The sequence below is a fragment of the Gorilla gorilla genome, chromosome 9, assembly GCF_029281585.2.
Source record: "Gorilla gorilla gorilla isolate KB3781 chromosome 9, NHGRI_mGorGor1-v2.1_pri, whole genome shotgun sequence".
Taxonomy (NCBI): domain Eukaryota; kingdom Metazoa; phylum Chordata; class Mammalia; order Primates; family Hominidae; genus Gorilla; species Gorilla gorilla.
This window is the reverse complement of record NC_073233.2, coordinates 65,044,132-65,063,051: the sequence shown is the minus strand read 5'-3', so window position 1 is coordinate 65,063,051 and position 18,920 is coordinate 65,044,132. Positions and strand designations below refer to the sequence as shown.

The 18,920-nt window shown below is 49.5% G+C and overlaps 2 protein-coding genes across 6 annotated transcripts; both read left to right on the top strand.

Annotated features, from left to right (window-relative positions):
• Positions 1–251: 251 nt before the first annotated feature.
• On the top strand, positions 252–3,590 carry PRG2 (proteoglycan 2, pro eosinophil major basic protein). 5 transcript variants are annotated; one of them, XM_063711210.1, is made up of 6 exons: positions 252–342; positions 980–1,049; positions 1,641–1,915; positions 2,250–2,381; positions 3,086–3,197; positions 3,418–3,590. In XM_063711210.1, exons 2-6 carry the CDS (start codon positions 992–994, stop codon positions 3,474–3,476), a joined length of 636 nt encoding a protein of 211 aa, XP_063567280.1. In that variant the 5' UTR covers positions 252–342; positions 980–991; the 3' UTR covers positions 3,477–3,590. The 5 variants fall into 5 exon arrangements, with proteins under 5 accessions (XP_063567280.1, XP_063567279.1, XP_063567278.1 ...); XM_063711209.1 differs by having other exon boundaries at positions 260–338; positions 1,641–1,948; XM_063711208.1 differs by having other exon boundaries at positions 260–342; positions 1,641–1,948.
• Positions 3,591–9,795: 6,205 nt separating this feature from the next.
• Positions 9,796–14,156, top strand: PRG3 (proteoglycan 3, pro eosinophil major basic protein 2). The gene is made up of 6 exons (XM_004051161.3): positions 9,796–9,832; positions 10,165–10,298; positions 11,138–11,451; positions 12,133–12,264; positions 13,089–13,200; positions 14,017–14,156. The coding sequence occupies exons 2-6, from the start codon at positions 10,238–10,240 to the stop codon at positions 14,073–14,075; spliced, it is 678 nt and encodes a 225-aa protein (XP_004051209.1). The 5' UTR covers positions 9,796–9,832; positions 10,165–10,237; the 3' UTR covers positions 14,076–14,156.
• Positions 14,157–18,920: the final 4,764 nt, after the last annotated feature.

The window sequence follows — 18,920 nt, the reverse complement described above, 5'->3', positions numbered from 1 at the left end:
AACACCAGTAAAGCAGGGGAGATATGTATTTTGGAATAGCACCCAAGGCGATTCTGAAGTGTAGCCCAGGATAAGAACCATTGCCCAGAGCTGTTCCAGATGGCCCCTGGGTTCCTGAAGTGGGTATCGGGAGAGAAATCTTCACTGAATGAATGAGTGGGCTCCCCAGGGAAGTGATGAAATGGTCCTTATCAGCCTTGCTATCTCCCTCTGACAGAGGCAAACTCTCTCTCCCTGGGGGAAGTTCCTCCAAGGCCTCTATATAAGAAGTCTTTGTGAGAGGAAGCAAAGAAGGACCTGGGCTTTGGGAAGATCTAAAGACCCAGGAAGGTCTCTGGGTGGGTGAGTGCTTTCTCTGCTGTGGTGGAGCTGGTGAGTTTATTCTGCCAGGAGGTCCCTGGCTGTGGCTGACAGTTTCTGGAGGGCTGGCAGGGGTCTACCTGTGGTTTTCAGGTTATGAGGATGTCAGCAGGGGCAGCCTTCATCCTCTGCCTTGCACATTCCTTCTGCGGGATGTGAAAGTGCTCCTTGGCTGGGGAAAGGAGATGGTGGAGACATGGAGGAGGGTGTGGGTGGCTTCTTGAACTCTGAGGAGGCGACATACCTTCTAAGTCCTATGTGTTCCTAGGAAAGCCAATAATCATTGCTTCTCCCACCTTTTTTATGTCATAGACTCTGAGGGACCCATTAAGTACAAACAAATAAGCGTAATAGTCCCTTCTTTACTTCCGGGCCTGAAGGAAAGCCAGCCTCAGCCACCCCTCAGGGTTTGCTGCGTTCTGTTTAGAAAGAGGTCCTTGCATCCTGGATCCTGGAGCATCAGGAGCTGGGCTTGGCATGAGCTTTTCTGGCCCATCCTGATTTCTATTCAGGCCTTCTTTTTCTCCACCTCACTCCCACGGTCCCCTAATGGTGTGATTGTGATGTGTGTGCATGTGTGTCTGTGTGTGTCAATGACAAACTGTGTTCTCCATTGCAGGATAAAGCCAAGATGAAACTCCCCCTACTTCTGGCGCTTCTATTTGGGGCAGTTTCTGCTCTTCATCTAAGTAAGTGTTTTTTGCCTTCAGTCTTTCTTTCTCTGTTTTTTTCCTTTCTGTGGTAGATGGGGTCAGAGTTACACACCCACCCCCTTCTTTGATCGTCTTCTATTTCTGAATTTCTGTGTGCTTAAAGGGATGGGGACTCTATGGCCAGGAGTTGAAAGGATTTGTCAAGGCGTCTGTTATGTCTGTGGTCTTGGTTCTACTGTGACATTCCCAATTTTGTCCTTTCTCCATTATGCTTACTTTGAGCTTACTGAGTGCACAGCACTTTCCATGCCTTCTCTCCTTTAACTCTCTTAGCATCGCCATGAAGTAGGTGGTATTGTATACCCATTTCACAGACAAAGAAATACAGCTGGTGGATGATGGAACCATTACCCAAGCCCATGACTGCCCGACTCTAAGTCCATGCTCTTAACCACCTTGACCTTGTCGGGCAGCTTGGGTTCCCCTCATAGAGACTGGGTTCCAGGTTCCCCTTCCCAGGCAGAGTTGAGCACTCTGATGCCCAGGGCAAGGTGTGAGCTGTCTGTGGTTCTGGGGAGGAACAAGGGGAGATGCGAAAGAAGGACACTTAGCTATCCTCCCTGCCAGGGTCTGAGACTTCCACCTTTGAGACCCCTTTGGGTGCTAAGACGCTGCCTGAGGATGAGGAGACACCAGAGCAGGAGATGGAGGAGACCCCTTGCAGGGAGCTGGAGGAAGAGGAGGAGTGGGGCTCTGGAAGTGAAGATGCCTCCAAGAAAGATGGGGCTGTTGAGTCTATCTCACTGCCAGATATGGTGGACAAAAACCTTACGTGTCCTGAGGAAGAGGACACAGTAAAAGTGGTGGGCATCCCTGGGTGCCAGACCTGCCGCTACCTCCTGGTGAGAAGTCTTCAGACGTTTAGTCAAGCTTGGGTGAGTGGCCTATGGCTGAGGCTGAGGTGGGAGCATGGAACGGGTGTGGGATATGCCCCCAGCATTGCTATCACTGGCTCTTTTTCCCATTGAGGGCCCTGGGGGTGTCAGTAGAACCTGAGCCTCACAGAGGTGTTGGGGTAAGAGGGGAGGGCCACCTACAAACAGAAGTTGCATTTTGGTCTCCAACCTTCAAATGGTTGTGGCAGGGGAGGGAGGGAATGAATTGTGGGGACTCAAGACCCATGTGAATTCATGTAGGAAGGATGCTCCATTCTTTGTCTTTTATCCTGCCCTGTAGTTTACTTGCCGGAGGTGCTACAGGGGCAACCTGGCTTCCATCCACAACTTCAATATTAATTATCGAATCCAGTGTTCTGTCAGCGCGCTCAACCAGGGTCAAGTCTGGATTGGAGGCAGGATCACAGGCTCAGTAAGAGAAGTGTGAACACTAAATGGGGTGCACCTGCTGATCTCAGCCAGCACTCAGCTTGCATCAGATTTGTCTGTTTTTCTCCTGTATAATCTCCAGAAGAACCAGGGATAGATGGACACCCACAGACAACACTGAGGGGGCTGCCTGGGCATTCAGGGAAGAGCTAAGGATTTAGAATCAGGAGGTTTGGGTCCAAGTTCCTTTCCATCTCTCACTATTTATGTAACTTAAGTTAGCTGGGCATGGTGGTGCATGCCTGTAATCCTAGCTACTTGGGAGGCTGAGGCAGGAGAGTCACTGGAACCTGGGAGACGGAGGTTGCGGTGAGCCGAGATGGAGCCATTGCACTCCAGCCTGGGCAACAAGAGCGAAACTCCGCCTCAAAAATAAATAAATAAATAAATAAAATAAAATTAAAACAAGACATGAGTTTGTTTCCTCATCTCTAGGATGAGTTGGCAACCCCTGTTCTACCTTTTGTTAGGGCTGGAAGGACAAGCCTGTCACTGGGATGCATAGAATCTGATGGTGATAATTGACGTGGATCAGCATTTCAGATGACCAGGACAGTTCCCATCATGGTCCAGCAGGGAAGGGCCCATTGCCCGGTGGGCAGCAGAAAGAGCTGGCAGATACGGGGCCAGGTCTGCTTCTCTGCCTTCCCTCTGCCCCATCCCTTCTTCCCCTCTTGCTTTCTCCAGGGTCGCTGCAGACACTTTCAGTGGGTTGACGGCAGCCGCTGGAACTTTGCGTACTGGGCTGCTCGCCAGCCCTGGTCCCGCGGTGGTCACTGCGTGGCCCTGTGTACCCGAGGTGAGGTGGGGCTGGGGATGAACGATGGAAAGGTCTGGGAGATGGGAAGTGCCCCAAGGAGGAGATGCTACAAAGAGCCTGACCCTTTGTGGGAGAGGCTTCCTGGGTCTTTTATATACTCTGACTCCACAGCAGTGTGTGGGTGGGAAAAGAGGCCCTCCTGTGGGTTGAGTTGGGATGGACAAGAGGCTGAAAATCCCTTTCTGTTCTGCCTTCACAGGAGGCCACTGGCGTCGAGCCCACTGCCTCAGAAGACTTCCTTTCATCTGTTCCTACTGAGCTGGTCCCAGCCAGCAGTTCAGAGCTGCCCTCTCCTGGGCAGCTGCCTCCCCTCCTCTGCTTGCCGTCCCTCCCTCCACCTCCCTGCAATAAAATGGGTTTTACTGAAACGGATTTATTTTCTCCTCTGATCACTGATCCACTCTGCTTAGCCCTGATTGAAACTTCTTCCTTATCATCTCTCCCCACACCACAACTTTCATAGAAGTGTCAGAAGCTACCACTCCTTGAGGAGGAGGATGGAGGGTGGAGTTGGGTCTATGGAGCCTTTTGGAGATGGAGGAATGGGCTCAGCTAGTTCTCTTCATAGAACACCTGATTACTGGGCACCTGCATAGGTGCTGCCAGGACCTTTCAAGGTTGTAGGTAGACTCCCAATGGCCCAGTTTGCATCTCTGTAACCAAAGGCCTTTTCTCTCTCTCTCTCCAACCCCAGAACTGTGGTTGGTTTTATATGTAAGGAAGTTAACATGTCCCTGGGAACAGTCCACAACATTCAGGAATGAATGTATAAGTACCGCAATCCCCGGCCCCTCAAGTGGAATAAATCTAACATGTATTGGGCACCATTTCCCAGTGGCCTGCTGTGGTAGTTGCCTTATTCCATGCATTTTTATGGGCTGCCTTCCCTTCCTCAACTGCATTCTCTGCTCCTTCCTACTCTCTGCAACTCCCAAATAAACACTTGTACGCAACTCCCTCTCTCAGGATCTCCTTCTGGGGAAACCTGATATAAGACAGCTTGCCATGCGTCAGACTCTGAATGAGGCCTGGGAATACAAGACATAGTCCTCTGGCACTTGGGATATATGGTTATTTGTAACATAGGCACAAAAACATCTACTAGTTGTTACCGCTTATTGAGCACCCACAACATACCCCCTGCTGTGGCAGGCACCTTGCCTGGATGACCTCATGTGATCAATAATTATGAGCCCTATTTTACAGAACCAGGCTCAGAGAAGTTAGGACCTGTCAAAAGACTTGCCCAAGACTGAACCTCTAAACGCAACTCATATTGAAATTCAACTCTGCTCCAAAGCATGTTACTTTAACCCTTGTGCTTTTACAGCTGGCTACTCTCCCCTTATGGTCACACGGGGATGAAGCACAGCTGGAGGAAAGCCAGACTGTTTCACTCTTGGGTTCATCTTGGGACACAGGACTCCAGCCCAGCTGGAGGTGAGGGAGCTTTAATCAGAGGGGAGGGAGGAAGGCATTCTCAACCCCTTCTGTACTAGGGAGGTCAGCAGAAGAAAATAATTCAACGTTCTAAAGCCATTTTTTTCTCCAGCATTCCTCCAATTCATAGATCTTCATATGGGATTGGGGGCTCAGAGAGGGGTGAAACAAGAACTCTATTTTTTTGGAGTGTGGTACAGAGAAGGGATGCTACTTCTCTAAGGTCACATAGTAAGTTGAGAAAGAGACAGAAATCAAACTCAGGTTCATTTCAACTATTGTTCCACAAGAATCTGTTGATTTCAAAGATGGTGGACTATGGGTTCAGCCCTGTAGTGAGTGCTGTGAGGATGCAGCTGAGGTGGAACTTTCACTCCTTGCCCTATTGGACTTTATATTCTGGTGTGGAAAGGCATTGCTTCCCTTATTTCAATATTAACAAAGGGTAATAATATTTCCCATTTATTAAGCATTTACTAGGTGTCAGGTACTGTGCTAAATGTTAGGTGAACTTTGTCTTGTTCCTCATAAATCTCTGCTGCTGTGGGTGTGTGCTTTGACAGAAGTTTGACTTGCAGTCCACAGAGATCTTCTTTGGGGGAGTAATATCAAGAAGGGGCACGAAGGAAGCTGCAGGGCTCCTAGTCCCATCCTGTATCTCGACCTAGGCATGTTTACATTGGTGCATTCACTGTGAAGTTTCCCTGAGCAGTCCACTCTATAGTGTGCTTTATAGGAGCACATTGTACATTCATTGAAAAATTTTTATTGGCTGGGCACGGTGGCTCATGTCTGTAATCCCAGCACTTTGGGAGGCCGAGACAGGCGGATCACCTGAGGTCGGGAGTTTGAGACCTGTCTGACCAACATGGAGAAACCCCGTCTCTACTAAAAATACAAAAAAATTAGCCGGGTGTGGTGGCACATGCCTGTAATCCCAGCTACTCAGGAGGTTGAGGCTGGAGAATCGCTTGAACCTGGGAGGCGAAGGTTGCAGTGAGCCGAGATCGTGCCATTGCACTCCAGCCTGGGCAACAAGAGCGAAACTCCGTCTCAAAAGAAAGAAAGAGATTTTTTCTTTTTCTTAAAAAGTAAAAATCATGAAATAAGGGCACTGGGCTAATATTCCAAAATATGGGTTTGTGTGCATTTTCCTCTCCAGTAAGATACTAACTAAGCTCTGTGAAACTGTTTATCTATGATTCTTTATCATTGAATCCTTGGAGTTCCTTACACTGTGCAGAGCACAGAGTAGGGGCTCAATCAACAGTGCACTCATTGCTTTTTCATAGACAAGGGCCACCCTCACTCAACCCATGTGCCAGGCATAGTTCTGAGAGCTTTGCTTAAGCTGATCTCATTAGAGGTAAGTCTTGTCATTAGCCTTAGTTTACAGATGAGAAAGCTGAGGCAGAGAGGGGCTGACCCTGGAACTTGTGATTTCATTATACATCACCCTACACTGCCTCTCAAGATGGCAAGGCCTACCGTCTGCATAATGAGGGGATGGACTGAATCTTGGAACAAGAGGTGGAGTTTGAAACCCCTATGAACACAAATGCAAACATTAAGCCAGAGGCTTGGGGTTCCATGGATGCTGAAAGCAATGTTGTCATCATTGGCTAGATCATCTGGGGGTAACACATCTGGGTGTGTCAAAGAAAGCAAAGATTTGGGAGGCAGACAGACTAGGATCTGATGTATCATTTGTTACTAGTTGTGCAAACTTGGATAAGTCATTTGACTTCTCTGAGCTTTTGTAGTACCTATATAGACTAGAGATGGCAATACCCAATTTGTAGGATGACTTTTAAGGATTAAGCTGTTGTTAAGTAACAGATGTAAAAACCTTAATGAAGCATAGTGTCTGGTCCATGGAAGACCTTCAAAAATGTTTTTTCTTGTTTTAAATCAGACAGAAAAGGTCACTGAGGTCATTGGAATATCTTTGCCCAGGATTTATATACAGTGAAAACAGGGTCGACATGAAAGAGGGAAAGGTCTGTTGAGGAGGGAGGTTGATGAGAGGAGGCTAGAGAAACACAGCTATCCGGTGGATAAGGAGGTGGGAGCCTACGGTTCAGGCCTGTCTCTACTTGCTGTGTGACCTCGGGCAGCTTGTTTAAAGTCTCTGAGATGTCATTTCTCCATCTGTAAAATGAAACAACAAGGCCGGGCATGGTGGCTCCCACCTGTAATCCCAGCACTTTGGGAGGCCAAGGCGGGTAGATCACCTGAGGTCAGGAGTTCAAGACCAGCCTGGCCAACATAGTGAAACCCCATCTCTACAAAAATAAAAAAATTATCTGGGCATGATTGCAGGTGCCTCTAATCCCAGCTACTTGGGAGGCTGAGGCCGGAGAATTGCTTGAACCTGGGAGGCGGAGGTTGTAGTGAGCCGAGATCATGCCATTGCACTCCAGCCTAGGTGACGGAGCAAGATTCTGTCTCTAAAAAAAAAAGAAAAAGAAAAGAAAAGAAAAAGAAACAATGAGTGAGTGTGAGGCTCATGGTAGTATTGGTTCCTGAGAGTAGCCAACCTTATTGGTCATCCCAGCCACCAAGTGAAATGGTACCCCTGGCTTGGGCCAATGAATGAGGAAGAATAATGGCAAATGGGGGTCTATGCCTCCACCCTCCACCACTAGGGAGGTCTCAAGCTTGAAATCCAGTGACCAGGTTTTTAGGTCCTGGACCTGGCCAGTCCTCCTACAGTCAAGTAGATAAGTGGAGGGTTTGGTCCGTTGGGCTACGGAGATAGTGATCAAGGCCGTTACTCTGCAATCAGACTCAGAAATGGCCTCTCAGTTACTTCTCCATTTGTGGGTCTCTTGGGAGAGCAGAGGAGAGGAAGGAATTTAGGTCTTCTCACCCTCTGGGCTGCCTGTCCCTGCTCCCTGAGCCATGGAGGGCTGGGGTGGAATATGGGGAATAAATCTGTACTTTTTTTTTTTTTTTTTTTTTGAGACAGAGTCTCGCTCCGTCGCCCAGGCTGGAGTGCAGTGGCGTGATCTCTGCTCACAGCAGCATCTGCCTCCCGGGTTCAAGTTATTCTTCCACCTCAGTCTCCTGAGTAGCTGAGATTACAGGTGCCCACCACCACGCCCGGCTAATTTTTGTATTTTTAGTAGAGACAGGGTTTCACTGTGTTGGGCAGGCTGGTCTCAAATACCTGACCTCAGGTGATCCACCCACACATGCCTCCCAAAGTGCTGGAATTACAGGCATGAGCCACTGTGCCCGGTCCTACCAATCTGCACATTTTAATTGACAAGGGTCACCCTCCACTCATGTGCCAGGCATAGTTCTGAGAAGCATCCCACAAGGATGCCTCTGAGTTCACCCTGACAAGTCCACTAGCTCTTGGCAGAGACATCTGGCAAATTCAAGGCTTGAGACATGCTGGCCTCTCTTTAACGTGCAGCAAATTTGTCTAGAGCTTGGTCAGTTAAAATTTTGATGTTTTGTTTTGCATTAATTTCGATTTTTAAGAAATGTTGCATTAAAATGTTATTTATCTTGAATAGTGAATTTCTTAGTGTCCCCTTAATTTCTTAGTGTGCCTGAGTTGAGAGCCTCCCCTGCCTGATTCTAGTCCAGCCCCTGGGGTGACAGAAGACTGGTGGGAGATGGGAGGTGAGGAGGGGAGTGTTGGGTGGAGAGGATGATCTACAGAGTGCTGGAGAGACTCTGTGTGGAGCTTTTCATGCTGCCTGTTTGCCAGCCCTGAAGCTATGCTTTGAGGTTGGGCAAGGTGGCATATTCTAGATCAGAGATCCTCAACTGGGGCCATTTTTCTCCCCAGAGGACATTTGGAAACATGTGGAGACATTTTTGATCATCTGCGGGGGTGGGGAGAGGTGCTACTGACATCTGGTGAGCAGAGACCAGAGGGACCATTAAACTTTCTACAACGCCCAGGACAGCCTCTCCACAATAAAGAGTTATTTGACCTCACATATTAATAGCACAAAGTTGAGGAACCTTGATCTAGATCCACAGCACAGAAGAAAGGATGTAGATTTTTCACACATTAAAGATGAGAAAGCTCGTGCCTGTAATCCCTGTGACTCAGGAGGCTGTGGCGGGAGGATTACTTGAGCCCAGGAATTCAGGGTTACAGTGAACTATCATCACAGCACTGCATTCCAGCCTGGGTGACAGAGCAAGATTTTGTCTCTTAAAAAAAAAAAAAAGATGAGGACAGGCGCGGTGGCTCATGCCTGTAATCCCAGCACGTTGGGAGGCCGAAGTGGGTGGATCACGAGGTCAGGAGTTCAAGACCAGCCTGGCCAACATAGTGAAACCCCATCTGTACTAAAAATACAAAAAATTAGCCAGCTACCTGGGAGGCTGAGGCAGGAGAAGCGCTTGAACCCGGGAGGTGGAGCTTGCAGTGAGCCAAAATCTTGCCATTGCTCTCCAGCCTGGGCGACAGAGCAAGACTCCGTCTCAAAAAGAAAAAAAAAAAAAAAGACGAGAAAGAGGAAGGGAGAGAAAAAAGAGAGAGAGGAAAGAAAAAGAGAAGGTTTTGGAGTCAAAAAGACTTAGAAATTCCAGTTCTTCCACTTCCAATGGAACCTTGGCAAGTTGCCTTCTCTCTTTCTCTGAATCTCACATTTTGCCTCTGTGAAGTAGGGGTGGGGCCTGGTGGAGATGATGTGGAGATGAGGGTGAGGGGTGTGTTGCACACAGTGCCCCTAGGACGGGTGAGAGCTTGGGAGCACTGAACCTCCCTTTCCCCTCTTATTGCTTCCCCCCATTGTCTCCCACCAGCTCCCTGGGATCTCCACTTCACTCCCTGGGATTCCACCAGCAGGAGGCTACTCCTGGAGTTAAGGCGTGTTGTTCAGACTGGGGCATTTTAGGGGGCATAAATAATAATTATGCCTGGACAATGGACATAACATCTAGGGCCTTCTGAAGCAAACCAGGGTGTGGGGTACCCAAAGAAGGCAGTAGGCCCCAGGAGGCAGGTCCCTGCAGTCCCAGCAGAGAGCAGGGAACAGGGTTGAGAAGACTGAGCAAACTTCGTTATCAGCTCCTTTGTCCCCCACTCTGGCCTGGAGCAATCATTCTGGCCTCTTCCCACTTCCCCAAAAACCCAGTATAAAGGCTGCTTCTGGCCCCTGAAGCCAGAGGCACTGAAAGTGGAGGTCTCAGACTCTTGGAAGGTGAGTTCTTTTCTGGATGCCCAGGCAGGACCAGGGTAGGCCCTGGGAAGAAGCAGCACCTCATAGGGCAAACACGTAGGAGGCCTGTCCTTAGGAACATCATAGCTAAGCAGACCTGTCCCCGCGGGGGCAGGAGTCTGGGCTAAGGGTGATACTGGAGAGCAGCAATGGAGACTGGAAGACAAATGAAATTTGGTACCTGAGTTATCCCTCCCACCATTCCTTTTCTAGACTCTCCAGCTCAGGGTCTGTTCATGGCAAGAGGAGAAAGCAATCTTGTTTGCTCTTTAATCAAACAATTAAACAAACATTCCCTCTATACTATGTGCCAGGGGCTATACTAGACACAAAAAGACAGCCCCAAGAAGGAAGGTGGAGTAGTGTCCTCGCTAAAAGACAGTAGATATGCAACGCCTCTTGCTCCTGCCCTTTCTCCTGCTGGGAACAGTTTCTGCTCTTCATCTGGGTAAGTCTCTCCCTTCCCTCCTCATCCGTCTTTCTCTTTTTTCCTTTTTCCTACACTCCCCTCCCCCGGCTTTTATTTGCACTCATGAGGCCAGGACCACAGCCTTCCCTCTTTAGCTGATACAGCTCATCTCCGGTAAGATATCACTTGGACTCAGAACTGTAACCTGGAACTTTCTCTTTTTTTGTTTGATTTTTTTGTTGTTGTTGTTTTTGTTTGTTTGTTTTTTTGTTTTTTGTTTTGTTTTGAGACGGAGTCTCACTCTGTTGCCCAGGCTGGAGTGCAGTTGCGCGATCTCGGCTCACCACAAACTCTGCCTCCCGGGTTCAAGCAATTCTTCTGCCTCAGCCTCCTGAGTAGCTGGGACTACAGGCACATGCCACCATGCCTGGCTAATCTTTGTATTTTTAGTAGAGACGGGGTTTCACCATATTTGCCAGGCTGGTCTCAAACTCCTAACCTTGTGATTCGCCCACCTCGGCCTCCCAAAGTGCTGGGATTACAGGCGTGAGCCACCGCACCCGGCCAACTGTAACCTGAACTTTCAGAAGGAAAAACCACCCACCTGTTAAGATGAAGGGCTGGTGACTGCTCCAGGCTTCTCACACGTGCTTTCTCCCACCTTCAAAACACACACTCGTGGTGTCGGCCAGAAGTCAGGTTCTTGTCCATTTGCGGGTGTGACCCGAGAGATCTCTCCTTACCTAACACCAAGGAAATCCTCCAGTCTTGTCTTCAGGTGGAATTCCTAGGAAAGCTCAAGCGAGGTTGCTGGAGCTGTCTACGGTGCTGGAACTGGGAAGCTCTTGACCTGACGGCAGGTTACCTCTTCTTCCCAGAGAATGATGTCCCCCATCTGGAGAGCCTAGAGACACAGGCAGACCTAGGCCAGGATCTGGATAGTTCAAAGGAGCAGGAGAGAGACTTGGCTCTGACCGAGGAGGTGATTCAGGCAGAGGGAGAGGAGGTCAAGAGTTCTGCCCGTCAAGACAGCTTTGAGGATGAGGAAGCCATGGAGTTGGACCCAGCTGCCTTAGACAAGGACTTCCAGTGCCCCAGGGAAGAAGACATTGCTGAAGTGCAGGGAAGTCCAAGGTGCAAGACCTGCCGCTACCTATTGGTGCGGACTCCTAAAACTTTTGCAAACGCTCAGGTAAGTAGTAGGGAGGCTACTGCGGAGGACCTGGGGGAAAAGAGAGTACATTCAGTCTTCTGTTCCCTATTCATTTAGGCTAGTGGTTCTCAAAGCCTCGCATGCATCAGAATCACCTGGAGTTGTTGTTAAAACACAGCTTTCTGGGCCTCACCTGCACAACTTCTGATTTAGGAGGGCTGAGGTGAAGCCTGAGAATTTGCATTTACAACAAATCCCCAGATGATGATGATATTGTTGGTCTGGGGAGAACCACCGATTTAAACAAAAGGCTTTGGTGTTAGAAACGCCTGTGTTAAATTCTGGTTCTGCCTTTTATTAGCTGTGTTACCTGGGCAAGTTGCTTTGCCTTTCAGAGCTTTAGCACCCTCATTTGTAAAACGAAGATATATAGCACCAACTTCTTAGAGTTGTGGTGAGCATTAAATGAGATAATACATGAAAAGTGTTTGGAATAGTCACTGGGCTGTAATAAACTCTCAATAAGTGGTGGTTATAATTATTATGAGTATTATCATTTCCTGTAGGATTGTCCTGACAGCTAATTAAGAAGCAAAAGATAGGATTAAGGGAGGCAAGTAGGTTTATTTTTAACCTGAAAAGGGATGCTGGGCTCTTGCCTGGAGACTCAGAAACTTGAAATAAATGAGAGGGAATTCTCTACTTTGTTTCCGTCTGCAGAATGTCTGCAGCAGATGCTACGGAGGCAACCTTGTCTCTATCCACGACTTCAACTTCAACTATCGCATTCAGTGCTGCACTAGCACAGTCAACCAAGCCCAGGTCTGGATTGGAGGCAACCTCAGGGGCTGGGTAAGTCAGGGGCCAAATCTTGGGTGCAGTAAGTTCTTTCTGAATGTGTTAAAGTAGCATCTGATGGTGCCAAGCCTCAGGCCAGCAGCTAAGGTTTCCTTAATGTGGCAGGCAATGATGTGCTGGAGATGGCTTGTACTGGCTCAGGAGAACTGATGGTGCACATCTCTTACCAACTCCATGCTCAGTGACTACATGCTTGCAGCTTGACATCAGCCATGGTGGGAGTATTTACACAAAGGAAATAGGCAATTGCTACACATCAGGGCTCCTTTCTACTCCCCATCCTCCCACCCACCCCAAGAGCTGGTATAAACATTTACCAGCATACCACTGGAGTCATGAGACAGAGTCCAGGCCCAGCTTAGTCACTTAGAAAGCTAGCTAAATAGGTTTCTTGGAGCCTTGGTTTTTTTTCAATCCCTGAAATGGGTACCTTCTTCTCTCAGGGTGGTTCTGGAATTGTGGGTGAATAAGTGGCGTTATATTTGGTACGGTCCATAGATCAGCAGTACCACCATCCCCTGGGAGCTTGTTAGAACTGCAGAATCTTGGACCCCACCGCAGATCTCTTGAATCAGAACCTCCATTTTAACAAGATCCCCAGGAGATAACGTACGCACAGTAAAGTTTGAGAAGCCTGCTCTGTGTGATGGCTGAGAGAGATGGTTGCTCTTCCTGTCATTGCCTGGAAACTCTTAGGAATGGCTCTCTAGGGTGTCTGGCTCCTGGCCAGGTAGGCAGTGAGAGAAGTCAACAGGGGGTATTCCATGAGGTCCTGGATCTGAACTTCTGCCCTCTGACCTAGCCTGTCACTTCTCTAGTTCCTGTGGAAGCAGTTTTGCTGGACTGATGGGAGCCACTGGAATTTTGCTTACTGGTCCCCAGGGCAACCTGGGAATGGGCAAGGCTCCTGTGTGGCCCTATGCACCAAAGGTGAGGGGGAAGGGCACCAGGGCAGGGAGAAGGGATAGTAAAGTGGATTCTTAATACTACCCCTTTGAGCTGCCTGAACACACCTCCCCAAACTCAGACCCTCCCGCTGACTGAAGAACAAAAGTCCTGTGTGTAAGGAGGGCTGAGACATAGGGAATCCTCAAAGCAAAACCAGGTGATAGGAGTTCTGGAGACAGGGGGGTGGGCTGGATGGTGTGTGTGTGGGAAAATTCTTTGCCTCCTTTGATATGAGGGCAATAAATTCGAACAACAGGTATGACCAATGAGAGTAGCGGAAGTGGATATAAGGCATGGATGAGAGAAAAGGAAGGATGGGGGAATTAGGGATGGCTGAGAGACAAGATGCCCGCCTCCAACAGCAGACGTGGGCAGCAGCATGGGTGCCAGATGTGAGTTTAGTATAGTGGCTGAGACCATATGTGCTGGAGCAAGACTGCTGCAGTTCACATCCCAGTGCTGCCACTTGCCAACTGAGATACAGGCACGTTGTTTATCTCCACTAAGCCCCCGTTTCCTCATCTGTGAAATGGGGATGATGACAGCACCCACCTCTTGGAGTCATGGTAAGGATTAAATGCAATAGTCCACCTAAGTCCATCTAATGCAGTTAGCACACAGCCTAGCTAGCAGTAAGAGCTCAGCAAATGTGAGCCAGTAGGGATGTGGGGCAAGCACACAGCTGGCAGATGACGATGGCCATAGATGGGGACATAGGGGGCCCCTGAGGAGGGAAAGAGGTGAAGCCCAGGCCAGACCCCGCAGGGCGGTGGACTTCACTGTGCTCTCTGCTGCTAGGAGGTTATTGGCGACGAGCTCAATGCGACAAGCAACTGCCCTTCGTCTGCTCCTTCTAAGCCAGCGGCACGGAGACCCTGCCAGCAGCCCCCTCCCGTCCCCCAACCTCTCCTGCTCATAAATCCAGACTTCCCACAGCATTTCCTGACTCTCGTTTCTTTATTGCTCACTTTGGGGATTACCCCAGTTCGGAAAAATCCTGGAAGCATTCACTCTCGGGAAAGTGAGTGATGGCCGAGTAGGGCGGCCCGGTGGGGGCTGGTGGCGGCGCTGGGCGGCAGAGGGGGACCTGGGGAGGCCGGAAGGCCTCCCTGGGCGTGGGGTAGGGTTGGGGGTATGGGGACAGGGGTGTGGGTGGTGGGAGTAGAGGTGGTGGAGATGGTGGTGGGGATGGGAGTAGGGGTGGGAAAGGGGAGGTGGGGGGATGGGAGTAGGGGTGGGGGTGGGAGGTGGGGGGTTGGGAGTAGGGGTGGGGGGATGGGAGTAGGGATGGATGTGGTGCAGGTGAGGGGTTGGGAGTAGGGGTGGGGTGGGATGTGGGGGGATGGGAGTAGGGATGAGGATGGGAGGTGGGGGACTGGGAGTAGGGGTGGGAGTGGGAGGTGGGGGAATGGGAGTAGGGGTGGGGGTGGGAGGTGGGGGGATGGGAGTAGGGGTAGGGTTGGTGGAGGTGAGGGGTTGGGAGTAGGGGTGGGGGAGATGGTGGTGGGGATGGGAGTAGGGGTGGGAGTGGGGAGGTAGGGGGATGGGAGTAGGGGTGTGGGTGGGAGGTGGGGGGTTGGGAGTAGGGGTGGAAGTGGGAGGTGGGGGGATGGGAGTGGGGTGGGGGGATGGGTGTAGGGATGGTGTGGTGCAGGTGAGGGGTTGGAAGTAGGGGTGGGGGTGGGAGGTGGGGGGATGGGAGTAGGGGTGGGAGTGGTGACGTGAGGGGTTGGGAGTAGGGGTGGGGGTGGGAGGTGGGGGGATGGAAGGAGGGATGGGTGTGGTGCAGGTGAGGGGTTGGGATTAGGGTTAGGGGTGGGAGATGGGGGATGGGAGTAGGGATGGGTGTGGTGGAGGTGAGGGGTTGGGAGTATGGGTAAGGATTGGGGAGTGGGGGGTGGGAGTAGAGGTGGTGGAGATGGTGGTGGGGATGGGAGTAGGGGTGGGGGTGGGGGGGATGGGAGTAGGGTTGGGTGTGATGGAGGGAGGGGTTGGGAGTATGGGTAAGGACTGGGGGAGTGGGGGATGGGAGCTCAGTTGGTGTGGGGTGCTTTGCTGGTCCTCTTGCTTTGTTTGGATTCAGTACGCGGTGCAGGGTGGGGTGGCTTTCCAAAATAAAGGTGATGGAGCTGTTTTAAGAGTTGGTGTGGAACACTGAGGTCCCACCTAGGGGACAACACGAGAAAGTGGGGAGAAAGCAGTCTTGTCTTGGGGCAGACTGTTCCTCTGGCCCTATGCCTTTCTGGCTTCTGATAATGGCCCCCAATTTTATTTCTAGCCACCTCTGTGAGTCCCCAGCCTCCTCTGAGGCATGTTCCCCATCCATTCCTAGGAGGGTGGTGGTCCTCCCCTTCCTTCCTCCTGGCTTACCTCTGTAGAGGGGCCACATCCTTAGGAGGGAGCGACTTCTCCCCAGCAGGGCCCTGGGTACAAAACCAGGGTGTCTGGTAGTTCCCATTCCCAGTTCTGCAGCCCCAGGCCTCTGTGTCTCTCCATCCCCCACTTTCTCAGACCCTGGGGACATTGAGAGAGATTATTGTTGTTGCTATTAACTTTGTCACAGATGAGGTACTGGGCTTCAGGAAGGATGTAGAGTTGATGAAGTAGGAAACTCAGACCTGAGACTGGGTATCAAGAGGGTAGAGAGCCCTGGATTGTGGGGGGTGGAGGCGGTGGGGAGAGACAGACTTCTTGGGAGTGTGTTTCCACATGAGGCCCAGGGAGAATACAAAAGTATTTCTGTGTGTGCACATATACATGTGTGCGTATATATCTTGGTGTGTACATGAGTCAGTGTTTGTGTACATGTGTATACCTGTATATGTGTGAATTTATATATGTAAATGTGCATAAATCTGCGAGTCAGTATGAATTTGCATGTTGAGTATGCATATGTTTATATATCTCTGTGTATTTATGGATATGTCTGTCTGCATACACCTGTGAATGCATATGTCTCCATAGCTTTGCAGCCTTATGTTCCCAAATCTCTCTGTGTATGCATATGTGTCTTCCTCTGTGTCTTTGACTGGTATGTATGTGGGTGGGTATATGTCTCAGTGTGTGTCTGAGCATAACTGCATACAGGACTATGTTTGTGTGTTTGTGTATATCTGTACCAGCATCTGATGGGATGTGGTTTCAGGAGCGAAAAGAACTTTTCCCAGATGTGCTGTGTTTCTAAGGGTGCTAAAGTTGAGGGGACAGGATCAGAGAGCCCTGGGGAAAGTGGGTGATGGAGAAAGCAGAGAGATGAGGCCCTTCAACATGGGCAGGCCTCTGGCAGCAGGAGAATGGGTGCTGGCATTGCCAGGGACTTTATCCATGCTGGGCCAGGGACTGTCTCTACATGAAAAGGCCTGTCCTCAGTAGAGGGGTCTGTCCAACTGCCATGGATGGAAATTGGGTCAGGCAGCTCCTAATCACAGCATGTTAAGTGGTCCTTCTCCCAAAGGGCATGGAAGGGGAGCTACCTGGGATTAGGGCCCCACACAGATCCACACACTACACACTACAATAGTCCCTTCTTTTTTTTTTTTTTAAACTTTTATTTTAGGTTCATGGGTACATGTGCAGGTTTGTTACACAGGTAAACTCATGTCACGGCGGTTTATTTGTTGTTCAGATTATTTCATCACCCAGGTACTAAGCCTACTACCCAATTTTTTTTTTTTTTTTCTTTTTTTGAGACAGAGTCTCACTCTGTTGCCCAGGCTGGAGTGCAGTCTCACAATCTCGGCTCACTGCAAGCTCCGCCTACCTGATTCACGCCATTCTCCTGCCTCAGCCTCCCGAGTAGCTGAGACTACAGGCACCCGCCACCACACCCGGCTAATTTTTTGTATTTTTAGTAGAGATGGGGTTTCACCGTGTTAGCCAGGATGGTCTCGATCTCCTGACCTCATGATCCGCCCACCCTGGCCTCCCAAAGTGCTGGGATTACAGGCGTGAGCCACCACACCTGGCCTACCCAATATTTTTCTGCTCTTCCCCCTCCTCCTACCCTTCACCCTCAAGAAGACCCCAGTGTCTGTTGTTCCTTTCTTTGTGTTCATGAGTTCTCATCCTTTAGCTCCTACTTATAAGTGAAAACATGAAGTATTTGGTTTTCTGTTTCTGCTTTAGTTTGCTAAGGATAATGGTCTCTAGCTCTACCCATGTTCCCAAAAAAGACATGATCTTGTTCTTTTTATGACTGCATCGTATTCCACAGTGTATATGTACCACATTTTCTTTTTCTAATTTGTCATTGATGGGCATTTAGGCTTATTCCATGTCTTTGCTATTGTGAATAATGCTGCAATAAACATTCTCGTGCCTGTGTCTTCATGGTACAATGATTTATGTTCCTCTGGGGATACACCCAGTAATGGGATTGCTGGGTCCAGTGGTAGTTCTGTTCTTAGCTCTTTGAGGAATCACCATGCTGCTTTCCACAATGGCTGAACTAATTTACGCCCCCACCAAGGGAGCACGTGTTCCCCTTTCTCCACAACCTCACCAGCATCTGTTATTTTTTGACTTTTTAGTAATAGCCATTCTGACTGGTGAGACGGTATCTCGTCGTAGTTTTGATTTGCATTTCTCTAATGATCAGTGATACTGAGCTTTTCTTTTTTATAGGAATAAGCCCATTCTTTTTCTTTTTTTCCTATTGGAGAGTCATGCTTTAGAATAAGCCCACTTTTGATGCTATGCTTCTAGAAGAACAGTGTTGTCTGTCTGTGGGGGTGGGAAGGACAGGCGATAAAGGAAGTTCTGTGCACGTGGTCTGGGGATTGGGATTTCAGCTGAATGCCAAGCCCTTTGTATAACCTCTACTTATCTCCCTGATGGAGAACAAACTTTAGCCAAATCCAGTAGCCCAACATCCTGCCAGTCAAAACCAGGGGTAGAGGTAGGAAGGGGAAAGAAGAGGGGCTAAGACTCCTCCAGACTGAAGCTTACTTGAGGCAGACCAGGGTAGATAAGATGTCCCTCAAATCTCCAGCACGATCTAGCATTAGGCCTCAACGTCAATTCTTATATTTTCATTCCTTTGGCTGATTAAGGCCTTCCAGTCTCGAATAACCCCTGATTAAAAAGGAAATACTCTTGAGAGAAGAAATTCCCCAGAATGTTATCTATTAATACCCCTGCAAGGCTGATTGGCAGCTTGCTGAGAACAAGGTTTTGTGAGAAGGAACACAGAAGGGAAGGATGTGTGGAATTGTCAATGGAAATGGTGGGAGTGGGGTGGGAGGGGGAGAAGAGAAGCTATTAAAATGGAGATAATGAAGCAGAGCCAGGGCTGTGCTCACTATTTTCTCTTCCTAGACACCCAAGAGGACTAGGACTTTCCCAGTATCCTTACAGTAAAGCTGGGCTCTGCAGCAGAATCCTGCCAGTGGAAAGTGGCTGGAGGTGAAGTAAGCCCACTCCAGGCCTGATCTTCAGATTACCCCCTGTGATCCTCCAGTTTTCACTTTCCCTGTGACAGTGACCTGGGAGTCCAAGTGTCTCAGATGGCACAGCTACCAGATGGAGGGGGCTGTCTGACCTACTTTGCTGTATTAAACCTTGCGATTTTACTTGTCACTGCAGCAAAACCTGTATTACCTGAACGAACACACATAGGAAAAAAAGGTACTAACAAGTTTCTGGATTTTCCCCAGATAGAGCATAGAAGTCGTGATCTCAGACTCCAGAGTTATTAAGTTCTA